Source organism: Urocampus carinirostris, chromosome 11, assembly GCF_059441175.1.
Source record: "Urocampus carinirostris isolate Australia breed hairy pipefish chromosome 11, RoL_Ucar_1.0, whole genome shotgun sequence".
Classification (NCBI taxonomy): domain Eukaryota; kingdom Metazoa; phylum Chordata; class Actinopteri; order Syngnathiformes; family Syngnathidae; genus Urocampus; species Urocampus carinirostris.
In genome coordinates this window covers 31,219,781-31,245,813 of record NC_142359.1, presented here as the reverse complement: position 1 = coordinate 31,245,813, position 26,033 = coordinate 31,219,781, and the positions used below count along the sequence as shown (strand labels likewise).

The following is a 26,033-nucleotide window of genomic DNA, read 5'->3' as shown; positions in this document are numbered from 1 at the left end:
GCTGGGCATACTACTGTACAGCACAACAAAAATGATAAAATATTGTAAAATGGGTATTAATATTAAGTAATTGCTTTCTATTATATGAAACTGAATTTAGGGTTCTGAGATAGGGTTGGGTACAGGGTTACAGCTAGAAGTTTAGGAACAGGGGTTGGAGTTCCAGAACAGGTTTTAGTGCTAGGGTTATGGTTCGAAACAGGGTTAGGAATAGGGTTTGAGCTTCATGTTAGGGTTTTTAACTGAATTTAGGGTTCCAAAATAGGTTTAGAGCTAGGGTTGCAATTTGAAACTTGGTTTGGGCTAGAAACTAGGGTGTGAGCTACATGTTCTAAACTGAATCTAGGTTTCCAAAAAAGGTTAAGATTTAAAACTGGGTTAGGAGCTAGGAACTAAGGCGTAAGATTGTGAGGGTTCTAAACTAAATGTAGGGTTCCATTATAGATGTAGAGCTGGGTCACAATTTGAAACGGTTAGGGCTAGGAAGGAGGGTTTGAGCTCCATGTTGGGTTTTCAACTGAAAGTAGGGTTCCAAAACAGGTTTACAGCTAGGTTTACATTTTGAAATGGGGTTAGGGCTAGAGACCTGGATTTATGCTCCACAATAGGGTTCTAAACTGAATGTAGGGTTCCAAAATAGGTTTAGAGTAGAGGTTACAATGTGAAACCGGATCGGGGCTAGGAACTAGGGTGTGAGCTCCTTGTGAGGGTTCTAAACTGAATGTAGGGTTCCAAAGTGGGTTGAGAGCTAGGAACTAAGGTTTAAACTCAATGGAGGGGTTCAAAATAGGTGTAGATCTAGTGTTAAGATTTGAAACAGGGATAGTAGTAGAGTTACATGTGTAGCTAGGGTTCAGGGTGTAAATTAAGGGTTTTAAAGCAAATTAAGGCTTCCAAAACAAGGTTGTGGTTTGAAACTAAGGTTTATACTTTCATTCTTGTGACCAGCGCCTCTATTAACAGAACTGGAAAGAATGGAAAATTGGCTTTAAAAGTCCTTAAAAAGTGCTTGAATTTGTCCATAAAAAAGGTGTACAAACTCTGTAGGCTAAATCAAAAAGAAATTAAGACAACACACCAGCATCATCTTTTATTTCATCCCACCCCTCGCAACGGTAACGTTTCACATTTAAACATGAAAATAATGTTTTGAAGAACCTTATACAAAAGGTAGAGTCAACATTCACAAAGCAGGAAAGTCACCAGGCCACGACAATCCCGAATCTTTGTTGGTTTTGTTTTGCAAGTAAGGAAAATCCCGGCACCCTAAACAAATCAAATTTCATAGTACGAGTACAGAAACTTCCGAAAGAAGCAAACGAGATCTGCCGCCACGATAGCACACCAACCTTAAAGAGGTTACACAATTTATAGCAATTGGTTGCCTCAAACTTAGAACTTGAGTTGATGGGGCGAGAAGAAGAAAAAAAATACATTCATCAATTGGACAGAAATGAAGGCTGAAAATGACGAGTCACAAAGAACATTCAATACAAGCCTGTGTTTTACAATAACAGGCTTTCAAATCAATTTTACCAATGAGGAAATGTCTTCAGACACATTTCTAATGGAATGTACAGAAGGAAAAAATGCTAGAAGCGCTCAACATGACATGAGTCACATGACAGGATTCTTTCTACACATAATTTTGATTTGCTTTCTCTTCCCTGTTTAATGTCAGTTTTTTATGTTGGAATGAGGGAAATACATTCTCACCCTAACCGAGGCATGTCAAATATAGGGCCCGCGGGCTGGATTCAGACAGCCAGATATTTTTGAGTATATCAATAAAAAGAAGCGAGTTTCAAGGTCATTTCTATCAAAAGTTATGATTTTAATTTTTTTAATAAGTGCAAACCAAATGCTCCTTCTCAGGCAGTAAAGGTGTGAAAGAGCTTATGTCTAGTCTGGTTTGCTGTGCCTAGAATTAATTATCCATGATTATAATTTGTCGGGTCGGCTACAAATGTAGGCTAAATAGTATAACAGTGCTGAAATAGAGCTAAAAATTTGGTGTTGACATTCTTACTGATCCAGCCTGCCTCACAACAAAAATACTGGATCCGGCCCCCTAGCCAAACTGAGATTGACATGCCAGCCCTAAACTCTTCACCAAAACATTGGAAAAAAACTCTTCCATCAGATCTAAAACTAGACAATGACAATTTTAATGACAAAAGTGACAGGATTGTAAATTTTGTCAACTTGTCGGGAAGACTTTATCCCAAACAAACTGATGCATGCGCAGAATTAGAGGTAAGATCGGGCCTAAAAAAAAATCTAGCCTGAGCCGAGCCCGTAGCTATTAAAGCCCTACCCATCCCGAACCCGACCCATTAACTTGATTTAAAGGACAAAGACCGAAACCCCCCCGAATTTTCACATTTTATTTGTGAGGGCTGGTCTGGCCCTTTCTCAGCCAGACTTTTAAATATATATAATGTTGTTATCCACCTATGTTCTGTTTCTTTTTCTTTGTATCGTGCAGTGGAGGATTCACGCAATGGATTCAGTCCCTCAAGTCCGGCAAAGCAGGCTGCGTTGCGGAAGAGGAGAGGATGAAGGGTGGCGGATCCTCCGTCGCGAAACAAAATGAAAAAGAAACAAAGAACACTGATGGTCTGACAATCAAAACAAAAAAGTTAGCGAGAGAGAAGCCCAGCTTGGCCCGGACGTAATGTTTGACATTTTAGGCCCGACCTGACACGATTCCTGGTCAGGCTCGAGCTTCAGAAATTACATCTACACAGAATAACCACATACAGCAATTAACCCCCCTAACCCACCATATTAACTACTTTTCAGAGGGACAGTGTGTATTATTTGTCCACTAGATGTCTCTGTATTGTATTGTGCAACCAAGAACAAGTGCTAAAAAAACAAAGAAGAATACAAACTACAGAGACTCAAAATGAACAAACCTCACCAATTTTCTTCTCATCTTTTGGTCAGCCTTTCGAGAGATTTTTGGTTTTTGTGTTCCTGTAGAGGGCAAGATTGCTGGCTCTAGGGGAGGCTCGTGTTATGTAAAATAAATGCAAGATTGTTGACCAACAATTATTTAAGAAAAACACATTTATATATTTTAGGTATTTTGATTATTGATTAAATCCATATTGATTTATTTTAAATAATGTTTTTATTTTTACATCAGCACTAGGAGACACAAAATAATACACACTGTCCCTTTAAGTGACGAGTGTCAAATATAAGTGCAATGAACTTTTCATGTAGTGCATTCAATCCACTCAACATTTCATTTCCAGGGAATTGTTCCTCCTTGACATAACATTTGATTAATTCCCCAACAACGTTTTTAGTCTTTTGACAACGTTTTACATACTGGCCATAATCTGATTATAAACGGAAACTAGGAATAATCCCCCTTTTTGTCTGTTGATGTTTATGAAGGCGTGGACAACTGATTTTGGGCGCGTGGATACGTTTACCCACATTGTAGTTAATGTGTGTCAAGAAGTTTTTTTCCGGGCACTGCGGCTAACGTACACCTGACAATTGTATTCCGATTATGTAAGCCACGTCAATGCGCACAATAATCCGATTAAGAGTACTGTATTTTGAAGGTTGAGTTAGTCCTTTTTTTCCCGATTGTTCGTGCATGTTAGCGTATTTGCGTGATCCGATTGCTTGTGTGCACTCCCAGTTTTCCTCATTTTGGATATTTTGCTGCCACAAAGCGATGTAGGATTTGTTGGTTAGAGACGGACACACAAACTCCAGTTTACTTACTAAAAAGCCCGATATATATTGGTTGATTTTTCCGGGACATTTCCATTTTATTTTCTGCCCCTATGGCAAAAATGCCACTGGTGTATTTATAAATAGTGAATGCCACAGTTTCCAGTCTCCAGCCAAATACAGTGTAAATCTATGCTTTTGGCCAGCCACTAATGAGCACAATTTGTAAACAGACAGGGAACTGCAATAGAGGTCAAAAACAAGCAAGTTTTTTTTTTTTGTTGGATTTGGTGAGTGACATGAATGGAATAATCGTATATTGATGTTCTAAAGTTAACGGAAACAACGCCTATTTGTACAATGGTGTCGCTCTTGTTTCGCCTTTAGGCATTTAAACTTCATTCGGATAGCTCCAGAATTTCAATAAGTGGAAAGAACATGAAAAAATGAGCCACCACACTTGCCACAAATTTGGTGCTTCATTCCCTGCTCCCAGCAATAGTCTATCAGCGGTATTGGATCGCGGCCACACAGTACAGCTCACTTTGAGCGGGCTACGATGACACGCTTCAACTGCCTGAACTGGGAAAAAGAATGCTCTGAAATCGGAAGCAAGGCTTACATTTTTTGGTTTAAAGGTGGGTTGTATCGATTAAGGTGGCTTTAAATGTCGGCAAAAAAATATTTTCTCTATGAGTATGTGTTAACAATGCTCAACTGACCGTCCTATATGCTTTTTTCTTACTTTATTGGGACTCGTAAGACCTTAGGAAGCAGGGAAGGGAGGAGGGGTGGAGAATGATTTCATGCTCGTTTTTTTGTTAGTGAAGCCTGAAAATGGTAAAAGTAGGAAAATGTCTGTTTCAAATACAGTCCAAACGCCAACCCAAATCCCCAAAAAGATGAAAAAGAAGAGTTTATTAGTACTTGAGGGCTGAGGCTGCGATTATGACTTTGAGCCAGGAGATGGCGGCAGAGAGTAGTAAAATTTAAAATTGTGGACAGTATTTTTAATATTTCATTTGATATATTTCCAAATGAATATACGTGAAGTAGTGAGGAATTACAGTACTCCGTCTCCAATCAATTATTGCCTGCATGTAAACGTACCCAATTTGTGAGTGGTGCAAGGAGGTATATTTTTTAAAATGCATTTTAAGCTTGCAGGAACCTGAAATCTGGCCTTCAGAGAGAAAAGCTACATTATGGCAACTTGGGTCCTATTTTTACAATTTTTTAGTGAGCACATATAAACCCTCACAATTCTGATTCAATTGGAAGGCCTTAGCCTAATAAATGCATCACGGAACTTTTGCCCATATGTTGTATTTCAGTCCCGTGGGTTAAATATAGTGCGGCTAACTCATCACTGGTGAGTCACTGCGGCCGCATTTGTGGCCAGTGAGCTCCTGATGGCGTCACAATTTTTGGGCTTTTCACCACAACAAAAACGTGTGCAAAAAATATTTTTAGGGGGCTTTTTTGAAGGAGCCTGGTTCTAAACTCAGGGCTGGCGGTTGCCGTACATGAGCGGTATGATGAAAACGGAGATGTCGTCCCCGGATCCTAAGCGCTCGTTGCTGATCCTCCAGCCTCGGTCCCTTAGCACGCCTCGCGCTCGCATCACCAGATCTTGTGCCGCCATTGTATACCTGACGAAAAGTAGAATTGAATGAATGCATTATACGTATATGTGATCACATTTTGATTTTTTTACCCAGAAAATCAATTATTGAGCGGTCCAATCCCAGTAAAAATTGCATTTGCCCCTAAAGAAAAACCTTAAAATTATGACACGTTTTTCTATAAAATGGCATGTGATTCATTGCAATTTATTCTCATTTAATATCTAGTTTATAGTTTTCTTCTACAACAGCCATTAGAGGTCAGCCAATGAAATTATTGGCTCTAATTAACATTACCGACAACCTTTAGCTGCTTACATTGCTGAAGAGCAGGATGAGGCTTTACACCCAAAAAACAAAGGCGACCATATGATGAAGGTGCAGTATCTGAGTCATATCAGGAGGGTTCTTCTGCTACTTGTAACCATGGAAACCAGTATCTATTTCATGTGGGGGAGCAAAGCCCTACCCAAAAATTCGGCCTGGAGTGGGATGGGTGCAGGCTGTACTTGCCCAAGACACACTACAGGAAGATGTGCCCCTTTCGACCCTGGCGGTTAAGGAAGCTGTAAACTTGCTAATGATTACATACACATCCTAAATGCATGTATATATATATATATATATATATATATATATATATATATATATATATATATATAAATAAATAAATTATAATTCACTGATTTAGCAAACAAATCAAAATTTCTTCAAAACGAATTTTTTCAATTATTTGTCGAATAATAGTTTCTATGAAAACTATGAACTTGTATAAAAAACAAAATTAAAAAAAATCAAGAAATGCTCATTTCGTATTTCCCTTATTTCTAGTGCATTAGTGTCATCTGCTGGACATTTGCAGTAACAGCAGGTTTTATATGCGTTTTAAAGAAGTCAAATCATCTTCAAGAGAAAAGTGAGCTCTGCCAGTCCTTGCTTGCAGCAATATGCGATCTGAGGTAATGGATTGCGGCAGTAGGAGTGCAGTTTAATTTTTAGCGGACAGAGGAGACAAAGCGCCACCAGGCCTGGCAAAAATGAGCTCCGCCTCTGCTCGCGGCACAATGCGATTGGCGATAATGGACCGCAGAATATTTGCCTATCACGCGAAAGGTGCCCAGTTCGAGACTGGACGGAAACCTATGTTGGCCTGGAGAGGATAGGCGCCACCAGGCTGCACTTGCCCAAGACACACCACAGGAAATGGTGCTTCTGCCACCTGAGTTGTTCAGGGATCCAACCAACCCACCAAATGGGTATTAAATGACCACCCGCCCCTCAATAATTTGAACGGTGCAAATGTTTTCATAAATCCCATCAATAAATGCGTATTTAAATTTTAAATAGAAGATCAAAACAGTTAGTGAACCAACGGATACCCCCTATGTTGAAAAAGACATATTAGACAAAAACAACAAATAGAAATTGAAGAATGTTTCGCAAATTATTTGAATGTAACTTGAGCACGTTAAAAGAGACCCTACAAACTGTGTCCTTTTTCCTGCTTTTTTTTATACCCTTTTCAAAGAAAAATGTTCTTCTTTTCTTTCTTTTTTTCCGAGCCTTTTGTCCGAGCCTTTTCTTGTTTTGTTCTCTAGTTTCCTCTTTCTTTTATTTTCAAACTTTTTACTTCTTTTATCTTGCTTCTTTTCCTTTTTTTCTTCATTTTTTATTATCTTTTTTTCCCTTTTGTTTCTTTTTTCATTTATGTGTAGTTTTTTGTATTTTTATGCTTTTTTCCCCCCCTTTTCAAATAATTTTGTGAATAATGTTACATAATATGTGGTAATATATAGAGACTGCATTTAAATTGATTTTTTTAAAGAGCCCTTTGGGTGCCGAAAGAGCCACCTCTTTTTAGTGAGCCGAGCTGAAAGAGACGCTTCTCTGAAAGAGACGAAAACTTGCACAGCACTGTAATTCCGGCCGAATCTGCGATTGAAATTATTTCGTATTTCTGAACCCTAATTTTCATGCGCAGGATGGATTTTCTTGTGCGCTAAAACGCGCAGCTTAGAGGGAACATTGCTCCTGCCCACAAATAATGCTTAGAAATAAGTAGGAGGGGGGCTTCAAACCTGTGAAGATCATCCGGATCACAATTGGAGAGAAACGTGGTAACAGCCTCAGCAACTTCCTGGTTGGACAGAACGTCCCAGAGCCCGTCGGTGCCCATCACCAGTACATCATCGGCGCCGTGCTCGAACTGGGTCAGGTTGTACACTTTCACCTGCACCAGACAAAGAAACAAAGGGTTTTCTTTCTTTTGGTGCCGTTCTGCATCTGACACCCTTCTCCCCGGTCTCCGACGGCAACAACCTCAGGGAGGCAAGACAGGAAGGGCTTGATGTAGATGTTGGAATCGTGAACTTTGAGGTCGTGGTCGCCGAGGCCGCGCGTCACGCCGATGGTCGCTAAAACCCGGGCCTGTGAAAAAAAACGATCCGGTTAGAAATGCAAGACCAGACCGCCAGGTTTCATCCGATTTTCTATTTAATTCTTGTAGCGAACGAGGGGAGAAGGGGGAGATGAAAGAGAGGGAGGACACATAAACAAAGCAATGTGTGATATCCACACCATAATCTCTCACTACATCAAGCTTTATACTTTCCGTACTAGGTAATTCTTCGTGACATAGTTTCAACGAGGTGCTGAAAGTATTCCTCAGAGAGTTTGGTCCATTTTGACATAATGACATCACATAGTTGGCGCAGATTTGTCTGCTCCGTATCCATGATTTAAATCTCACGTACCACATCCTAAAGATGCTCTATTTGATTGAGATATGGTGACTGGTGGCCATTTGTATACAGTCAACTTGCCATGTTCAAGGAATCAGTCTGAAATGATTCAAGCTTTATGACATAGCGTATTATCGTGGTGAATGTAGCCATCAGAAGTTGGGACATTGTGGTCATAATGGTCAGCAACAATGCTCGATTTGTGCCAAAAAGTGCCCAAAAAATTTCCCACACCATTACACCTCCACCACCAGCCCGAATCATTGATACAAGGCAGGATGGATTAATGCATTCATGTTGTTGACGCCAATTCGGACCTTACCATTTGAATGTCGCGGCAGAAATTGAGACTCATCAGACCAGGCAACGTTTTTGCAATTTTCCTTTGTCCCACTTCGATTAGCTTGTGCAAATTGTAGCCTCAGTTTCCTGTTCTTCGCTGAAAGCACTGGCACCTGGCGTGGTCTTCTGCAGCTAAAGCCCATCTGGCTCAAAATTCGATGTAATGTACTTTCAGAGATGCTCTTCTGCCTACCTTGTTTGTAACAGGTGGTTATTTGAGTCACTGTTGCCTTTCTATTAGCTCGAACCAGTCTGGCAATTCTTCTCTGACCTTTAGCATCAACAAGGCATCTCCACCCACAGAACTGCCGCTCACTGGATATTTTTTCTTTTTTCAGTCCATTCTCTGGAAACCCTAGAGATGGTTATGTGTGAAAATCCCAGTAGATCAGGAGTTACTGAGATTAAAACCAGCCCTTTTGGCATCAACAACCATGTCAGATTCAAAGTCACTCATATCAACTTTTTTCCCATACTGATGCTCGGTTTGAACTGCAGGAGATTGTCTTGACCATGTCTACATGCCTCAATGCACAGAGTTGCCGCCATGTCATTTCCTGTCTAGAAATTAAGTGTTAATGAGTAGTCGGACAGGTGTACCTAATAAAGTGGCCAGTGAGTGTATATTGTGTTTTTTTAATTGGTCTCAACCTTGCATCTGGATGAACAAGGAAACCAAATAAATAGCTAGATCTCGCTGACCTTTTTCCCTTCGCCGTATATGAGTGGGAATTTTAGATCGTCGTCCTCGATGGTTTTGTAAGCCCTGTTGAGGAGAGGAGTGGAGATGAGAATGTGACAAACATGCATCTCGGTTGCAAAAAAATCATGATTGGTCATTTTCAAGCCACGGCCTCGTCTACCATCCGTTCATGGTGAAGTCTCTATACAGCATCCGTTTGCCTACTTCCTTGCGTTGCACTCTACGCGGGAATTCCAGGTGTGTGAATTCGTTGCCCAGCAGGTGAGGCTGCATAAAACCCTTGAGATGCACAAGTACGATTAAAAAATACTGTTCTTTCTGAACTGTAAATGGCACTTTCAAGTTTCTAGGTGCACGTTATAGTCCGGAGAATACGATAAATATGTTCAAATGACGTTCGTGAAATACAGACAAAGTGTCTGGAAAATAAGAGTAGAGTTGATCACTTCTGCAAAATAGGATTTTCACGCAGAGGTTTTTTTGCAGAGGTAAATTTGATGCATTTGTTTAAAACATAAAAAAAATTGTATCTACTGTTTTATCCGGTCAATAAGGTCCACTTTGTCTGTTTGGAAATTATGTATTATTTATTTTTCAGAATAGATATTTTATATACATTTTAAAAATAATTTTTATTTTTCAGAAGTCTGCATCAGTTACAAAAGCTGGGGGAAAAATCCAGAAAAACTTAAAAAAAAAGACATTTTGGAAAAAACTAAAACAAAAATGTATTAAAAAAAAATACGTTGTTATTCCTTAAATGGCAAATTTTAAAATGTCTTTGTTGTTAATAAGCCCAATTTAAACACAGCTATTATATTTTTTCAAACAGATTTTTTTCCCTGGAAGGTGCATAAACATCCCAAATCCACCTTCAAACAACTGAAAAAAAAAATCTGAAAAACTAAAAAATAAAAAAAACGCAATAAAACAAAAAGATTCAGAAAAAAAACATTACAAAATATTCCCAAAAATAAAATGATCCTTTTCTTGAAAAAATAAATCTAAAAAATTGTTAAGAAAATCAAGAACATGAAAAAAAATGCTGAAAAACGAAAAGATATGTTGTATGTATGTATGTATTTTAAAGAAATAGCATCAAAATCTTAAGAACTACAATTGCTGTCCTGAAAATAGAAGATTAAATTAAGACCTGTATGTTTCAATCTCTAGGGGAATCACACTTCTCAGCCTCCCTGGTAAGGTCTATTCAGGGGTACTGGAGAGGAGGGTCCGCCAGGAAGTCGAATCTCGGATTCAGGAGGAACAGTGTGGTTTTCGTCCTGGACGTGGAACACTGGACCAGCTCTATACACTCAGCAGGGTCTTTGAGGGTACATGGGAGTTTGCCTGTCCGGTCTACATGTGTTTTGTGGACTTGGAGAAGGCATTCGACCGTGTTCCTCGGGAGGCCCTGTGGGGGGTGCTTCGGGAGTACGGGGTACTGCACAGTCTTATCCGGGCTGTGCGGTCCCTGTATGCCCGTGCCAGAGTCTAGTTCGCATTGCCGGCAGTAAGTCGGATTCGTTCCCGGTGAGGGTTGGGCTCTGCCAGGGCTGCCCTTTGTCACCGATTCTGTTCATAACTTTTATGGACAGAATTTCTAGGCGCAGCCTTGGCGGGGATGGGGTCCGGTTTGGGGGCCTCAGCATTGCGTCACTGCTTTTTGCAGATGACGTGGTGCTGTTGGCTTCCTCAGGCCGTGATCTTCAGCTCTCGCTGGAACGATTCGCAGCCGAGTGTGAAGCGGCCGGGATGAGGATGAGGACCTCCAAGTCCGATGGTTCTCAGTCGGAAAAAGGGTTGTATGCTCCCTCCGGTTTGGGGAGGAGGTCTTGCCCCAATTGGAGGAGTTCAAGTATCTTGTGGTCTTGCTAACGAGTGAGAGTACGATGGAACGGGAGATCGACAGACGGGTCGGTGCAGCGTCTGCCGTCATTCGGACCCTGTACCGGTCCGTCGTGGTGAAGAGGGAGCTGAGCCGAAAGGCAAAGCTCTCGATTTACCGGTCGATCTACGTTCCTACCCTCACCTATGGTCATGAACTTTGGGTCATGACCGAAAGAACACGATCCCGGATACAAGTGGCCGAAATGAGTTATCTCCGCAGGGTGGCTGGGTTCTCCCTAAGAGATAAGGTGAGAAGCTCAGTCATCCGGTAGGGACTCGGTGTAGAGCCACTGCTCCTCCGCGTTGAGAGGAGCCAGTTGAGGTGGCTCGGGTATCTAATAAGGATGCCTCCTGGACGCCTCCCTCGGGAGGTGTTCCGGGCATGTCCCAACGGCAGGAGGCCCCGGGGGCGGCCCAGGATATGTTGGAGAGATTACGTCTCTCGGCTGGCTTGGGAACGCCTCGGGGTCCCGTCGGATGAGCTGGAGGAGGTGGCTGGGGATAGGGACGTCTGGGCTTCTCTTTTAACGCTGCTGCCCCCGCGACCCGACCTCGGATAAGCGGAAGACAATGGATGGATGGATGGATGTTTTAATCTTTTCTTTAACTAAGAATAAAAAAAACAATTCTTTGTTGTTAATTAGTTTTTGTGTCACACTTGGGACCAATAAGTCGCAGGTTCGATTTCGGGCTCCTCCAAGCTAAATGTCAAAGCGTCCTTGGGGGCAAAACACTGAACCCCTAATGCACCAGTTAAGCGGGTAGAGGTGTGTGTGAGCGTGTTTGTGTGTGTGAATGGGTAAGTGTGAAGTACTTTGTAAAGCGCTATGAGAGGTCCTTAGTGATTGGTTAAAAGTGCTGTAGGAATGCAGTCCATTTATGATTTATATATATTTCAAACTGATTTTTTTTTTACTTTGCGGAAGTCGCATTGCCAGCCTGACTCTATCGAAAAAAATGGGGAAAAATATTCAGACAAACTGGAATTAATATGATATACAAATTGTTTTGTTTTTGCTAATAAAATAAATTAAAAAATATCCTATATATTACCAGGAATTGTAGCCTCTGTCTTTCGGATTCCGGTGTGAATTCTGTGGACATGGGAACAATCTCGTTGTTCCTGATAATGATGGCCCTGTGGCAAAAGAAACTCGTTTAGTTGAGTTACACATATAGCATAAAAGGAAAAGATGTGTTTGGTAATGGTGGACTCACCTGCTGTCGCCGGCATTGCCGACGTAGAGTTTCCCCAGCATGTAGACAACCGTGAGAGCCGTGCATCCTCCCGAAATGTTGTAGCCTCGCTTCTCCCTCTCGATCTGAGCATCCTGTTTGTACAGGTATTATATATTCAGTGTTTCCTTGCCGTATCAAGTTTGACTCTCTCTTACTCACACATGAGTTTTCTATGAGTTAGTTCTCGGGATTTTTACAATTTATCGTCTAATTTCATTGTCACTTTTAAGTATCAAACCGTAGATGAGCAACGCAAAAAGTTGTGAGAGACTAAAAAATAAGATTGGATGGAGCTGCAAAAAACTTAAAAGCCTTTTAAAAATAAAAATATATATGATTCATACATAAAAGTTCTTCACTAGATAATAAACTTTTTTTTTCGGAACATTTTTAAGTCAAGTCATGTTTTTCTGTATAGCCCTTAATCACATGAGTCTGCACAGGGCTGCACAGACCACTGACTATTGCAAACTCAGCATGAGGAAAATTGAGGAAACCTTGAGAAAGGATAGTGAGACCTTACGGACATAAAGGTATGGATTTGAAATTATATAAGGACATAAAGGAGGCTCAGAGACTTGCAATATACAACTAAACGCCAGATTCAATTTTTTTAAATCACATTTTATAATTATAAAATAACAGCAAGCTAGCAGTCATAAATGACTCAAAAATCAAGATGTGTAATCTTTTATCACAAAAAAATGTAGTCATCAAATCTCACTGCTAACTAGCAATTATGAATGACTGCAAAATACAGATACGTGATCATTTTATCACAAATATCTTTAGTTATAAAATCCTACAGCTCGCATAAACTACCCTCGTACGTTTTTCTGTCTGCGAATCATGAACATGGCATTTGAAGTATACGTTGTATAAACAATTTCATTATTCTTAATAGTAAATGGAGATCGAAGAACCAGGAAAGACTTGACCTACAAACTTTAATTTAGCGTGAAAACTAACAATGACAATGTGGGACCCTTGGCCTGCCAAGTCAAGTCATGTTCATTTGTATATCCCTTAAGTCTAAACAGGCTGTACAGGATACAGACTACCATCACACCATCCCCTGATCTGAAACCTACATGAGGACAAGGAAAAACTCAAAAACTTCCTCATTGGGAAAAAAAACCTTAAAAATAATACACAGATAATGTCAATGTGAAACCTTTTTAGAGCGCCGGAAAATAGATGGATGGAAAGCTTTCATGTTTTTCCTTCAACAACAGGGTAGAAAAAAAACATTCTTACAAGGTCCGGACTAGTACATGAATGGCATAAAAGGTAGACTTAGTTGGAGTGTGGGGGGTCTTTTCAGAAGCTTACAATTAAATTATGATTCAGGGATGTAATGTTTGATTATAAAACGATAATGGAGGGTTCTTTGTCCTTAATATTTGTTTTCCCTTACTAAAATTTCATCCCTTGTTGCATTTTTCAACCGTGCATTTGTTAAAAAAAACAAAAAAAAACAAACCCCAAAACAATTGAATTCATTTCCACTGGTTTATTTAACCAGTAGGAAAGTGACAAAAATAGCATACAAACAATAATTTTGATGATTGATATATTAATCTAAAAGACTTGATTTATTTATTTTTATGTAAATGTTTACCTGAATATGGGAACTTTGTTGTTAGATTTTAGATATACTATGGAAAGGAACTTAAGCTTCTTTCAACTTCTGCAAGGACACCAAGGTGCCATCTTTAAAAAAAAATGTTTTTTTCATATTGCCTTAAATAAAGTGCTCTTGACTTTTATCTTTAGTAAAATAACATCAGAATGTTTTTTTCTTCATTGTTCTCTGGTTGATTAGTGGTAGTGAGGATAAACTGTACAGAAAATGGATGGATGGATGATTAATGGTAGTCAGCAAATACAGCAACAGTAGGTGCTTTCCATGTGGAGCCTGGCTTTGGCAACACCTAGAGAACATATTTAAAACTGCATGTCATGATTTGAGGCGATGCAGCTCATTTTTCTCTAGTGCTTCTCTCACCATTGTTTCATGTAAGTTCATCAAGCTGTTTTACACATGTTTACAACTTAAACCGCGACATTATTGACGCACAGGCAGACACAGGCAGGGCGACTGTCTAGCCAATGAGAATGTTCGGTGAAAATCGGCAAAGTATCGTGACCGGAGAAAGTAAATCGCTATACAGCGAGAGTTCACTACAGTATATATCATTTACACTTCACAAAAATTCACTTGATACGGGTGGACTGTATGGACCACGGAAATGGAGGAGATACTGTATTTTACTGCCCGAGGGAGCTTACCATTTCTTTGAAGGCATTCTCCACTGCTCCAACCACCAAGCTCTCGTGCTGGATCTTCTTCTCTGAGAAGAAACGCGGCGGCGGCGGCGTGTTGCTGGGTGAGGCTGGGGCCCCGGCGGCGCCCCGCAACGAGGCGGCCCTGGTCAGGGAGCGCTGGTGGGGACCCGGCGTGTTGCCCTGCTGCAGGTAGGAGTTGCCATCGGGCTCCTCGCCTAAGATGGTAGGCGGTAGGGAGGCCAGGTTGTGCAAAATCTCCATGACGGCCTGCAGTTGACCAGCGATGTGGTGCTGGAGAAGGCGAGAGGCCACCACAGCGGCACCGGACCCCGCGTGCCCGTCGAATAAGGCCCAGTAGTGGAACACCAGGCCTTCGTTTTCCTGGTGTGAAAAATCATAACACAATTCTGGGTTTGTACGGGTGCTTCAAGTGATTTAATTTTGAGTGTAGTGCTTGTAAATGCTAGAAATAGTTGCCATGTTTTACAACAAATCTGCTTCAAAATGACGCAGACACCGCTCTTTGGTGGCTTTGCTTTTCCATTGAATTTCTTCTTCCCTTGTGATTAACGGTAGCTGTTATTAGTTTGTATGGCATTGTCCTATGAAGCGTCATCGCCCCCTATGGGTCCCGCCAAAAAGAGCCCAGGTGTATGCTGCACCTTAACAGAGCACTATAAGATCTGTATTAGTGCAAGAATGACATGTCAACAATGGAGATGTATTATGGGCAATGCAAAAACTTGCAAACTGTAATTGGAAGAACTTCCTGCAACTGAAAATGTAAGCTACATATTACTGTCATTTTACCCAACACCTTTATGGGGAGAGATTTGTCTCAACAATATTTACACACATATTGTTCAGATCCAGAAATATATTTGATATTATTCAGGATCTATAAATCACACGTATTGATAAATGTACATGCGAGATTAAAACTCGCAAATGTAAATATCTTAATGGTACTGGAAAAAAAATAAAAGTTATACATTGTATTTTGAAGCGCCTTTCAGGACACCCAAGGTTACTGTACATATGAGTAGGACACAACAATAAACAAAGAGTAAAACAAGAGTAAAACAAGCAAGTCATAAATAGCAGATAAAACACATTAGGGGTAAAAGAGGTGCGTGAGGCATATGGTCAAGAATAGGCAAGTCTGAAGAGGTGAGTTTTGAGTCCTGAATTGAAGGTGGACAGGGTCGCAGAATTTCGGAGGTCAGGCGGCAATGAGTTCCAGAGCTGGGGGGTAGAGCGACTGAAAGCTATGTGTATTTGCTATGTGTAATGTGGGTAGACCTAAGACATGCATCGGCTTCGAAAGGCCGGACTGAAACCACATCACCGTTTTCACAGTTTCGTGATTGAGGTCACGCTATGTTGCCACAAAAGAAAATCGGTGTATTATTAAAAAATACAGTTGAAAATGTTACAAAATCTTTTTAGTTCAAACAAATATGAAAAATACTAATGTGTTCCCATTTTTAAGACTTTTGAAATTGGATTTAAGACATTTTAAGGGGTTATTGTTCTATCTTCTTTATTCATTATCCATTATCCGTTATTGGTCAGTTCATAATACGCTACAAAGCCTAGGAGCCGGGACTCTTACTCTCAGCCAAAAGGCCAAACTAAGGTCCTGGCCTTAAAGCCTTGCTGCGATCATTGCGAATGCACCGTTCCCGGAGGTACTGCAATACCGGGCCGATGCGTGGAGTGTACAGAGCAAGTAACTGGGGAAACAGTATTAAGAAATTTGGTGGTATAATTCTAAATTATCCATCCATCCATTCATTATGTGCACCGCTTATCCTCATTAGGGTCGCGGTGGTGCTGGAGCCCATCACAGCTATCTTCGGGAAGTGGGCAGGGGACACCCTGAACTGGTAGCTAACCAGTCCCAGGGCACACAGAGACAGACAACTTATTCTCTCGTTTACACCGAAGGACAATTTTGACTGCCCAATTAACCTGGAATGCATTTTGGGGAATGTGGGAAGAAACCGGATTCCCCGGAGGAAAACGGAGAGGACAAGCAAACTCCACACAGGGAGGTTGTGGTAGCCGGATTTGAACCCTGAACCTTTGGACCGTGGGACTGCGCGCTAACCACAAAGCCGCCGTGCCGCCATTCAAAATAATATAATTATATTTTTTTTTAAATGATTTTTAAAGAAATCAGTTAATTCCCAAACCTAACCTTTTTCTTGTTTTTTCATAATTTCATTTATGAAAGCTACAGGATCTTTTTTTTACTTTAATGTGTTTCCTAAACAAAGTAAGATTCTGGTGGCCTGGGAGAGTTTAATAGGTCCCGCCAGAGTCTCATAAACGTAAGTCTATGAGTTAACGTAAGACAATAAATTATTTTTGTTTCCTATGCTATAGTTTCTAGATTGTTTTCTTGCTCGGCCAATCAAATTATGATTAAGATGTATGTTCATTTATTGGTAAACCAGACTGCATCACCAGGCATGAACCTCACCCCAAGTCGCTGCCACTAACTCTTTTAATACACATTTTACCTCGCCAAGCTTGCTGTGGTCCAAGCGCAGTCCCGGTCCTTCGCCGTTGGGCAAGGAGTTGCGTCTCTTGGTTGTGGGGGTCTTGCTGGGCGTGGAGGGCGGACAGTAGCTCATGGGCCGCCTCCTGACCACCACTACCTCGCAGCAGGCCTGGTCCTCGTTCAGAGCGCTCTTTCCAGCGTTAATAACTCTGTGGGAAAAGCAGGATATCTGTCAGCTAGAGTTTTCTCCAGCTCCTCAAAGGCCAAAGTCCAAAAGTGTAAGAAGAGCGCTGTACTCAGACGTAGAATGGCAAGACTGGGTTCCGGTAATGGTGATGTCCTTCTGTGTAATGGGCGTTAAATAGAGGTAACATAATAAACCCGAATTCAGGTCCTGAATTCCATCCTCGGTTGAGCCTAAAATGTCTTGGTCAGGCCAAGCTTCTTTTTCACTGAATATTTTTTTTATTAGTTACATGTTTACAAAAATATGTACTCAAAGGATGTGTGATTAAATCAGTATCCTGACACATCTCACTGTGATGTTAAATTGCTAACATCTGTGAGTCGTAAGTGGTTTTGTCAGAAAAACAGAATTTGCCTCTTCACATCACATAATGTACTACACTCTACTCTTGCGATGTCAATTCAAATAATTCCCTCCTGTACCGGTCTATTATCCACCGTTATTGTTTTTCTTTGTCTGTATGCCTTTCTCTCTGTTAAAAGTACCATGCTACATTCTTAATGTAGTACTGTTTATGGCCCTTGACATTTTCCTGTCAACTCTTGAAAAAAATCTGTCAATGATGGAAAATTGTTGGCCAATGTAACCTTTACATACACAGAAATATAAAATATGTAATTAATTACACAGTCTTGATTGATTGAGATTTCCTTACAAAAGGTAGGCTCTAATTTGTAATCATTGATCACCTCTCCAACAACCGAGTCCTCACTAATAAAATATTACTTTTCACGTTTGCTTCCGTGTTGGTCGACATGCTACACAAATGATGTCACTTAATCTATGGACGGAAGCTTTGGAGTCGTCATCGAGTCTATTCCAATATGTCTAAGGCAGTGTTTCTCAGCTGGTGGGTCAGGACCCAAAAGAGGGTCATTTAAACTCTTAAACAGTAGATGTCCTGATCGATCTCTTCTACCTATTCAGTAAATCAGCATGCTTGAGATGGACCACATCTCATATTATTGCATTTTGTTGGTGTTATTTCCTTTTTCTGTCTGTAATAATGGGTCTCAAACAATCAACAATCGAATCAAAGAAAAAAACAAATTGCGAAATAGGAAAATGGTGTACGAATGTCTGCTATTGAAGAGCTGGTTTACAAATGTCATAGTTTTAGCTTTTTGTATTAATATATTACAGTCGTAAAGTATAGTATATAATCTTTATTAACTAGTTAATTATGACCGATGTTTAGGTACATGCTTTATTCATATTTTGAATTTCTCTTAGTATGTATCTATTTTTTAGGGGTTTGCCTATATGCGATGTAGGCTTATATGCGAGTATATAATTGAAGCTGTTTTGCTGATCATTTTGATTCTTCATAAAAATGTGAATACTGTACACCATACTATCTCTGCTTTGAACTGCACAGTCCTTTAGTTGGATACATTTGAGAAGTGAACATTTTTTCTAGTTTGAGTCGTAGCTTGCGGTGGGTCTCATCAACAACAGCAACCTACAGGAATTAAGTAAAAATGTCTGGCTCAGTGGTGTAAAGACAACAATCTCCACTTAATTATGGAGAAGACCAAAAGATTATTATCAACTTTGGGAGGGTGCACACCGAGCATGCCCCACACTCATGATTAATGGTGCTGCGGTGGAGAGGGTGAGCAGTACCATGTTCCTTGGTGTGCTTATCAGCGAAGATCTGTCCTGGAGCCATAATATCCCATCCCTGGCCAAAAAAGCCCACCAAGGCCTGTGTTTTCTCCGCAAATTCAGGAGAGCAAGTGCCTTGATCCATTATCATGGTCTCATTCTACAGAGGCACCATTGAGAGCATCCTGACCAAGTCAAGTCAAGTCAAGGCACATTTATTTATATAGCTCTTGATCACAAAATGTCTCAAAGGACTGCACAGGATTACAATTACACCATTACCTGATCTTAAACCAACATGCGGGCAAGGAAAAACACAAAACCTCAGAGTGAGGAAAAAAGAAACCTTGAGAAGGGATCCCACCAGGCCACGAATGAAAGCCACCAGGGTTGCAGGAAACCCCACTGACCCATCTTACAAGCCTCTTCAATCTGCTGCCATCAGGAAAAAGACTGCAGTCTCTCAGAGCAACCACCAGCAGGCTTAAGGACATCTTCTATCAAGCTGTCAGGACTGTAAACTCTCCCTCCCTGCCCTACACCCTCTCACCTCTATGCCTTCTAACAAATGAATGCAAAACTGTTCTACTTAGATTCTGACTACACTTTGCACATTTTTAATTCGAAAACAATATAATGTCATAATGTAAAAGTAAAAAGGCAAAGGAATACTTGCTATTTGTTCTTAAAACCTGCTGCTATCGGTTCTTGGTGCTATTGGTTATTTGTATTTTCCCTTATCTGTTTCATGTTAGCATGCAATGAAGAGGAAGCAATTTCATCCGCGCTGAATAATGTGGATAGAGCATATTTGACAATAAAGTTGAGTTTAGTTCAGCTTGTAATTAGGTTGGAATAGTGGGTCTTGAAATTAGACCAGTTGAGAACCACTAATCTAGGGTTTGGCTGTTATCGCCTTCCGACAACCCTGATCTGCCAGGTAAAGTCCAAAACCCTTATCACGTGGAAGTTAGCCGGGCTTGCTTATCAGACATCACTGGAGGGTGTTTGAGATGAATTAGCACGACTATTTTTAGACCCTCGACTGAGGGTCGTTTTGTGCTCGGCAGCTTCCCGATGCGACTTGTGTACCGCATTAGTATGCCATTATATAACCGCGACACATCGTTGTCATTTTCAGTGATAGATTTGGGCAATCTGGATATAAAACAGCTGCTAATAGTTTGTGCAATTGACAGATTTTAGTTCTTCCTGCTGGTAAGAGATTATTTCCTGTAAAAGGAAGTATTTTGCTTACAAGAGCCAATTTTCTCCTCCAAGTGTCGCAAATGTAGCGTGCCGTTAGTTACACTGCACACAAGTGACTCGTGTGTGTGCCGGGTCAGCAGACGTGTTCACCTTTTCTGCTATGATTCGGATATTTTCGGGTGAATCACGGGGCAGTCAACCTAAAGGGCATCCTAACAATAAATTGTTTTAAGGGTCACGACTCGTATAAACAAAGAATTAAACAAAGAATATTTCTTGTAGAACACGAATGAAAATGATATATCCACTTGCCTTTTCAAAACCTATTTTAGTAGGTTGCTATTTTGTTTGTTTGAAATCAGATTATAAGTTACAACCAATCACAGTTCATCTGTGTTTGGTCTTTACCTAAAGGAAAGTAGCTGGGATGCCAAAATGGCCGCCCAGTGATAAAAAACAAAAAAAGGATTTCTTTTCGAAATTAATATTACACCAAAGCATTACGAATCAGAATACCAAATAAAGGCACAGAATACTGTAAATTATATATTTTTTTCGCTAAAGTTCGTTGACCAAAGATGTTGTTTACCGTTGGTGCTTTTCACCTAAACTCAAAGTGGGCGATAAGATGCTAACACATTGTGAAGGACTATAACAAGATTGTAATTTATAAAATAAAAGATTGTTCGATTGTCTCTGAGACCAATTCTGTTACAGTAGTCCCTGCCCTGTATTTTTGCTAGCGTAATTTCAACAGCTAATGCTAACAAATTGAGGAGCTAATGCTAGTGTCACAAATGCTAACTATGGATGCTTGTTTAATATTTAATGTTAAATCATGAAAGATTTGATTCAAAAATAACCTAATTTTTAATTTGAACCCCTTTCAAAAACTAGATACAGCATGTCTAGGCGTCTCGAAAGGCCGGACCTGTATATAAGCCGCATGCTCCCACATTTAGACAAGCATTTTAGGAGGAGATCAAGGTTCTGACAGACAAGCTGAAAGAGGGTGTCGCCATATGCAGGCAATACACAAAGAGGCAGGCAATACACAAAGAGGTAAGTATTAGTTTCAGGAGCGAGAAGCAGCAAGTCAACTGCAGGAGAGAGAGTGGGAAAGGTGAGATGGCACAACATTCATTTGGACAGGTAACTTAAAATTAGTTTTATCTGGTTATATCAGTATCAGAAATATTTTATTAACACTCCACTTATTAAAACATGAATATTTTGTTTGTTTGTTTGTACATGATTCAATTGTTTGTTTGTTTGTAAATGATTCAAATTGAATCTTTTCTTCCGGCGCCGTCACGAATGGCAGCCACTCCAGCAGCTCCCGTGTTATTTTCGTTTGTTCTCGATTTTTCTCAGCTCAGGGATGCTGCTGGAAATGTGAATTTCCCTTCGGGGATGAACAAAGTATCTATCTATCTATATCTATCTATCTATCTAAATATCAGATGTTTTCCTTTAGTAAAATATAAATAAAAAGTGCTCAAAGGGGTTTAAAATTTAAGTAGCATAGCAATGTTTTTTAAATTGAAATACATTAAAAAATTATGTCGTAATAATAATTTGTTAGGTTTTCGAAGTAATCAATAAATAGACTACTGCCACCTGCTGGTGAAGAATACGCTTATGAAAAACAGTTCACCACTCCTCGCAACTTTTATCATTAAATGATAAAACCCCCGATATTATTATTATTAATATCTTATAATCATTGTACTAATTAGATCAGGGGTCGTAAACATTTTATAAATTGAGAGCGAGTTTTTTTGGTATTATTTAGCAAGATGGGCTACCGGTTTCAAATGAATTTTTAAAATAACATATGAATAATATGTTGTTGCGATATTATCTCAAAGTTATCATTAGAGGGTAAAATAGGCTTAGTCAACCACTATACATCATGCCAGTCGGAAATCAAATTTCCTAAAACATCACCATGACCCATTATGTAGTTTAGGAAACAGTCTGTAGGATACTCAGGTGGTTTTATGGCAGTGTTTCTCAACTCGTGGGTCGGGACATAAAAGTGGGTCACGGACTTTTGTCTTGAATAAATAATGCTTAAAAAAGAAAAAAAAATCCTGAAGTTCATTCAAACTCCTTAACAGTTCATGGTTCACAGATCCTATGGATGTAGGGGCACAACTTTCTTTGGTGTGTTCACCATCCTTCTCCAGGACGTTTTTGAGTAGGGGTTAACTCCTCCACACGAAACAGAGTACTGGTTTCTACGGTTACCAGTAGCAGGAGAAACCTCCTGATCTACTCAAATACAGCACCTTCCTCATCTGGTCGCTGTTGTTTTTCCTGTGTAGAGCTTTATCCTGCTTATCAGAGATGAGTTAAATCTCAGCATTGACGGCCAAAATTGCCTGAAAATGACATTTGGAACCACAGAAAAAGACCGACAAAGATTGTTTACACGTTTGGTGTGTCCAAACGCAGATGCAGCAGAAAATATATGAGATTGATTTAATTTTTGAAAAACAAAACAAAAAACTGAAGTAAAGCATTTCAGATTTTATGAAAGAAAAAAAAAATATCAACAAATAATTAAGCCTTAGAGTGAATGTTATTACTTGAAGTTGTTTTAGTTTTGCTGGTCATTTTGTTTTAAAAATATGAATATATTATACTATCTCTTTTTCAAACTGCACAATCATTTCATTCAATAAATTTGAGAAGTGAACATATTTTCTTCATCTGGGTCGCGGCTTGTAATTAGGGTGGGATGGTGGTTCCTGAAGTCAGACCAGATGAGAATCACTGATCTTTGGGGGCTAATCAATCATTTCAGTTACATTTTAAGAATATTACTGGTTGGTTGGATCCTTTAACCACTAAGGTCGTAGGGGCACCATTTCTTGTGGTGCCCATCCCTCTCCAGGCTAACATGCTTCCACCCAGGTCTACAACAGCTTTTTTCCATCTTTGCAAAATTGCAAAAATTCGCCCAGTGCTGTCCCAGTCTGATGCTGAGATTATAATTCATGTGTGTTGTACCTCCTGTCTCTGTCATGGCCAGCATGGTCGCCATGGCGACCGGCTGGCCCTGCCCCCTGGGCACCGGCTGAAGCAGGTCGCCTAATTTGCGTGTTTGCTTCTTAAGGGGGGTTTTGGGTATTGCGGGTTGCTGGTTCATTGCGTTTTCTGTTCTGCATTATTCTGTTCTGTCTGTCTGGAGGAAACCTGTGTTTGCACGTTTTGATTAAAACCTTTTTTTGTGAGTATTTTTAGTCTGAGTTCCTGTTTGCCTGTAAAGCCTGTTTTTGTTTGTTTTGTCCCCGAGTGTTGGACGACTTTTATTTTGCTAAATAAAAGTACTGATCGTCAGCGCAAATGAGTTCTCCCTTCCTGCCTCTGTTCTGGTCCTGTCTCCTGACAGTGTCATTTACTGTAATGTACTATTCACTGGTCTCCCGATGTTTAGCATCAAAAATTTACTGCTGGTAAAAAAATACATCAACATGGCTTTTAAGCAGGACAAGGATCTTTTTTTTTTATCACAATACCCCAATATAGCTGACCTGCTCCCTGTCAGTTTAAGATATGATTTTAGGTTTTTGTTGTGCATAGATTATGTTCCTGGAAAACACTGGACTAGTAGTGACCCCAAGAGCCAAGAAGATATCCGAAAGTTCGACAGCATTCTCATTCAGCCCCCCGTTGCTGTGGAATGCTCTGCCTTCTGAGATTCAATCTGCAACCTCAGTGGAAGTGTTTAAATCTAAAATTAAAACACACCTATATTTAATAACCTATGAGTGATGTTTACCTCATACTCATGTATGCTGCAGTGGTCAAGATTTTGGAACAGGAAACTGTCAACTGGACATTGTTATTACCTATACTTCATATAGATTATATCTGTGTATGCCTTTGCAACATCCATTGAAGCCTGGTGATCTTGGATGGGGAATTACCCTTTCTTCATATTCCTCATGCTGAGGTTTTTGAGTTTTTCCTTGTTGTCATGCAGGTTTCAGATCAGGGAATGTAGTCTGTGCATCCCTTTGAGACTTTTGTGATTAAGGGGCTGTACAAATAAACATAACTTGACTGCCTGGTGACCATGGACACCACAATGGCGCCCCCTGATTTAGATGCTTAACTCAACTTGTAGAAATCTGATGTTTATGTGTTACCAGTAAAGATGTTCCAAGTCAAATCATAATGCTGCACTTTAAAGTGGGAAGTGGGATTTCTCCAACCTACGACCAAGAGTATATATAAAAAATGACACTGTAGGTGGGAGGTCACAGTTGCAAAGTCGGAGGAAAAATATGTACCCCGATTTCATCGAGTTGCTTCACTCTGATGTCACTCAACAAAATGGCGGTGCCCAAGATTTATGAATGGTAAAACATCATTTTAACAATTATAAACATAAATTATTTCTGTGCTATTGACGTCAGCTGCCATTTTTCCTCCACAATTTTACCTCTTGCCAGAAGGTGGGTTTTCTGGACGTCTAAATGTCAAAATAAAGAACGACTTTAGGCGATCAGCATCTTTGTACATTCGCTTGGAAGGCATTGAGGTCGGATCTGCATACCTGTCAACCTCCACGGCTCCATGCCCCTACAAACTGTCCTATTTTCCCGTACAAAATACAAAATAATCGTACACCATATATATATATTTAGCATCAAACCGCTCGCTTCATTTGAAACGAAAAAAAACGATACCGAGTTAGAGCCTACTGCGGTGAACTGGTTTGAGTTGATTGATTTGCCGTTTTGTGATAGTCGGTGTATACCAGATGGTACCAATCATTGACAAATTTGCGTTTTTCCGTACAGATTTTCTTGTGCATCGTACACGTCTTAAATTGCATAATAAACGTACTTTGTACGGCAAAAACGTACAGGTATGGATCAGGTACCATCCGAGTGGGAGGAATCCAAGTTCCCACTTTTCTGGAATGCAGCGTGAGGCCTTTACCTCAAGAGTTATGTATGGTGGAAGAAATCAATCGTTTTTCGATCGCATCACTGCCTACTATTCTGCGTGTCGTCACTCTCAAGCCACTGTAACAAACACGCAAAATGACGTGCAACGGGAGGAGGGGGTGAAGGGTTAAACATAGGATAGCAGCTCACAACAGGTGCAGCTTAGACCCAGGCTGGGTCTGCGCATGCGCACTCCACAAGACGATTGTTTCAAAGCGCCCCCTCAAAGCAAAGCCCGTTCCCCCTTTTTGGGTGGCGGCGACTCACTCGGCGTATCCGGTGGCCCAGGGCAACCTTCTGGTCTCCTTCAGGATGAGAATGGGTCGGGCGACGTGATCTGCCGAGCACTCGATCTCATCCAAAGACAGTCCAAGAAACTCCGGCCTCATGTAGGGAAATTTAAGCGGCAGGTCCGACCCGGGGCTGCTGCTTCCTCCGGAACCACCGCCGGCCATGATCCCGCCCATGAAGCCGGCCACGGCGGACTTAACCCGTGTGAGCATGTTGGCGGAGCGTCGCGGCGGCGGCGGGGTGTCCGGCGGCCGGTGCGCGGCGCCGCGGCTGCCTTTCCCCGGATGGCCCCCCAGCTCGGCCGCGCTGCTCGACGACAGGGCTGGAAGGGAGCACGAGCGGCCGCGCGCTCGCTCGCTCAATGCCGCATGGATGGCGAGATTCGGGGGCAGGATGGAGAAGGCTTAGGGCGGTCGAAGCGAAGCAAGCGGGCTGGAGAGCTGGAGACCAGACAACATCCCGGGTGACGGGAACGCTGTAGTGATGGGTCCTTTGCGAACGAGACGGCTCTATGAGGCGGCTCTTTGAAATGGTCGACGAAAGCCGGCCTACCACCAACAAGAAACAGGCTCCATTCAAAACGCTCTTTTTCTCTCTATACTTTTCTTTTACCCCTCTTTCTCCCTCCATTTCTCACTTTTCCTCTTGTCTTTCTCTTTCTTTCTCTCTTATTT

The 26,033-nt window shown here is 40.9% G+C and overlaps 1 protein-coding gene across 3 annotated transcripts; it reads right to left on the bottom strand.

The window, feature by feature from the left end:
- Window positions 1-1,075: 1,075 nt before the first annotated feature.
- On the bottom strand, window positions 1,076-25,977 carry LOC148357066 (protein phosphatase 1H-like). 3 transcript variants are annotated; one of them, XM_088346603.1, is made up of 10 exons: window positions 25,336-25,977; window positions 17,057-17,246; window positions 14,532-14,909; window positions 12,219-12,331; window positions 12,054-12,138; window positions 9,271-9,389; window positions 9,110-9,173; window positions 7,644-7,751; window positions 7,403-7,554; window positions 1,076-5,351 (listed from the first exon to the last, which is right to left on the bottom strand). In XM_088346603.1, the coding sequence occupies exons 1-10, from the start codon at window positions 25,569-25,571 to the stop codon at window positions 5,204-5,206; spliced, it is 1,593 nt and encodes a 530-aa protein (XP_088202729.1). In that variant the 5' UTR covers window positions 25,572-25,977; the 3' UTR covers window positions 1,076-5,203. The 3 variants fall into 3 exon arrangements, with proteins under 3 accessions (XP_088202729.1, XP_088202730.1, XP_088202731.1); XM_088346604.1 differs by lacking the exon at window positions 25,336-25,977 and adding an exon at window positions 24,985-25,131; XM_088346605.1 differs by lacking the exon at window positions 25,336-25,977 and adding an exon at window positions 24,965-25,076.
- Window positions 25,978-26,033: the final 56 nt, after the last annotated feature.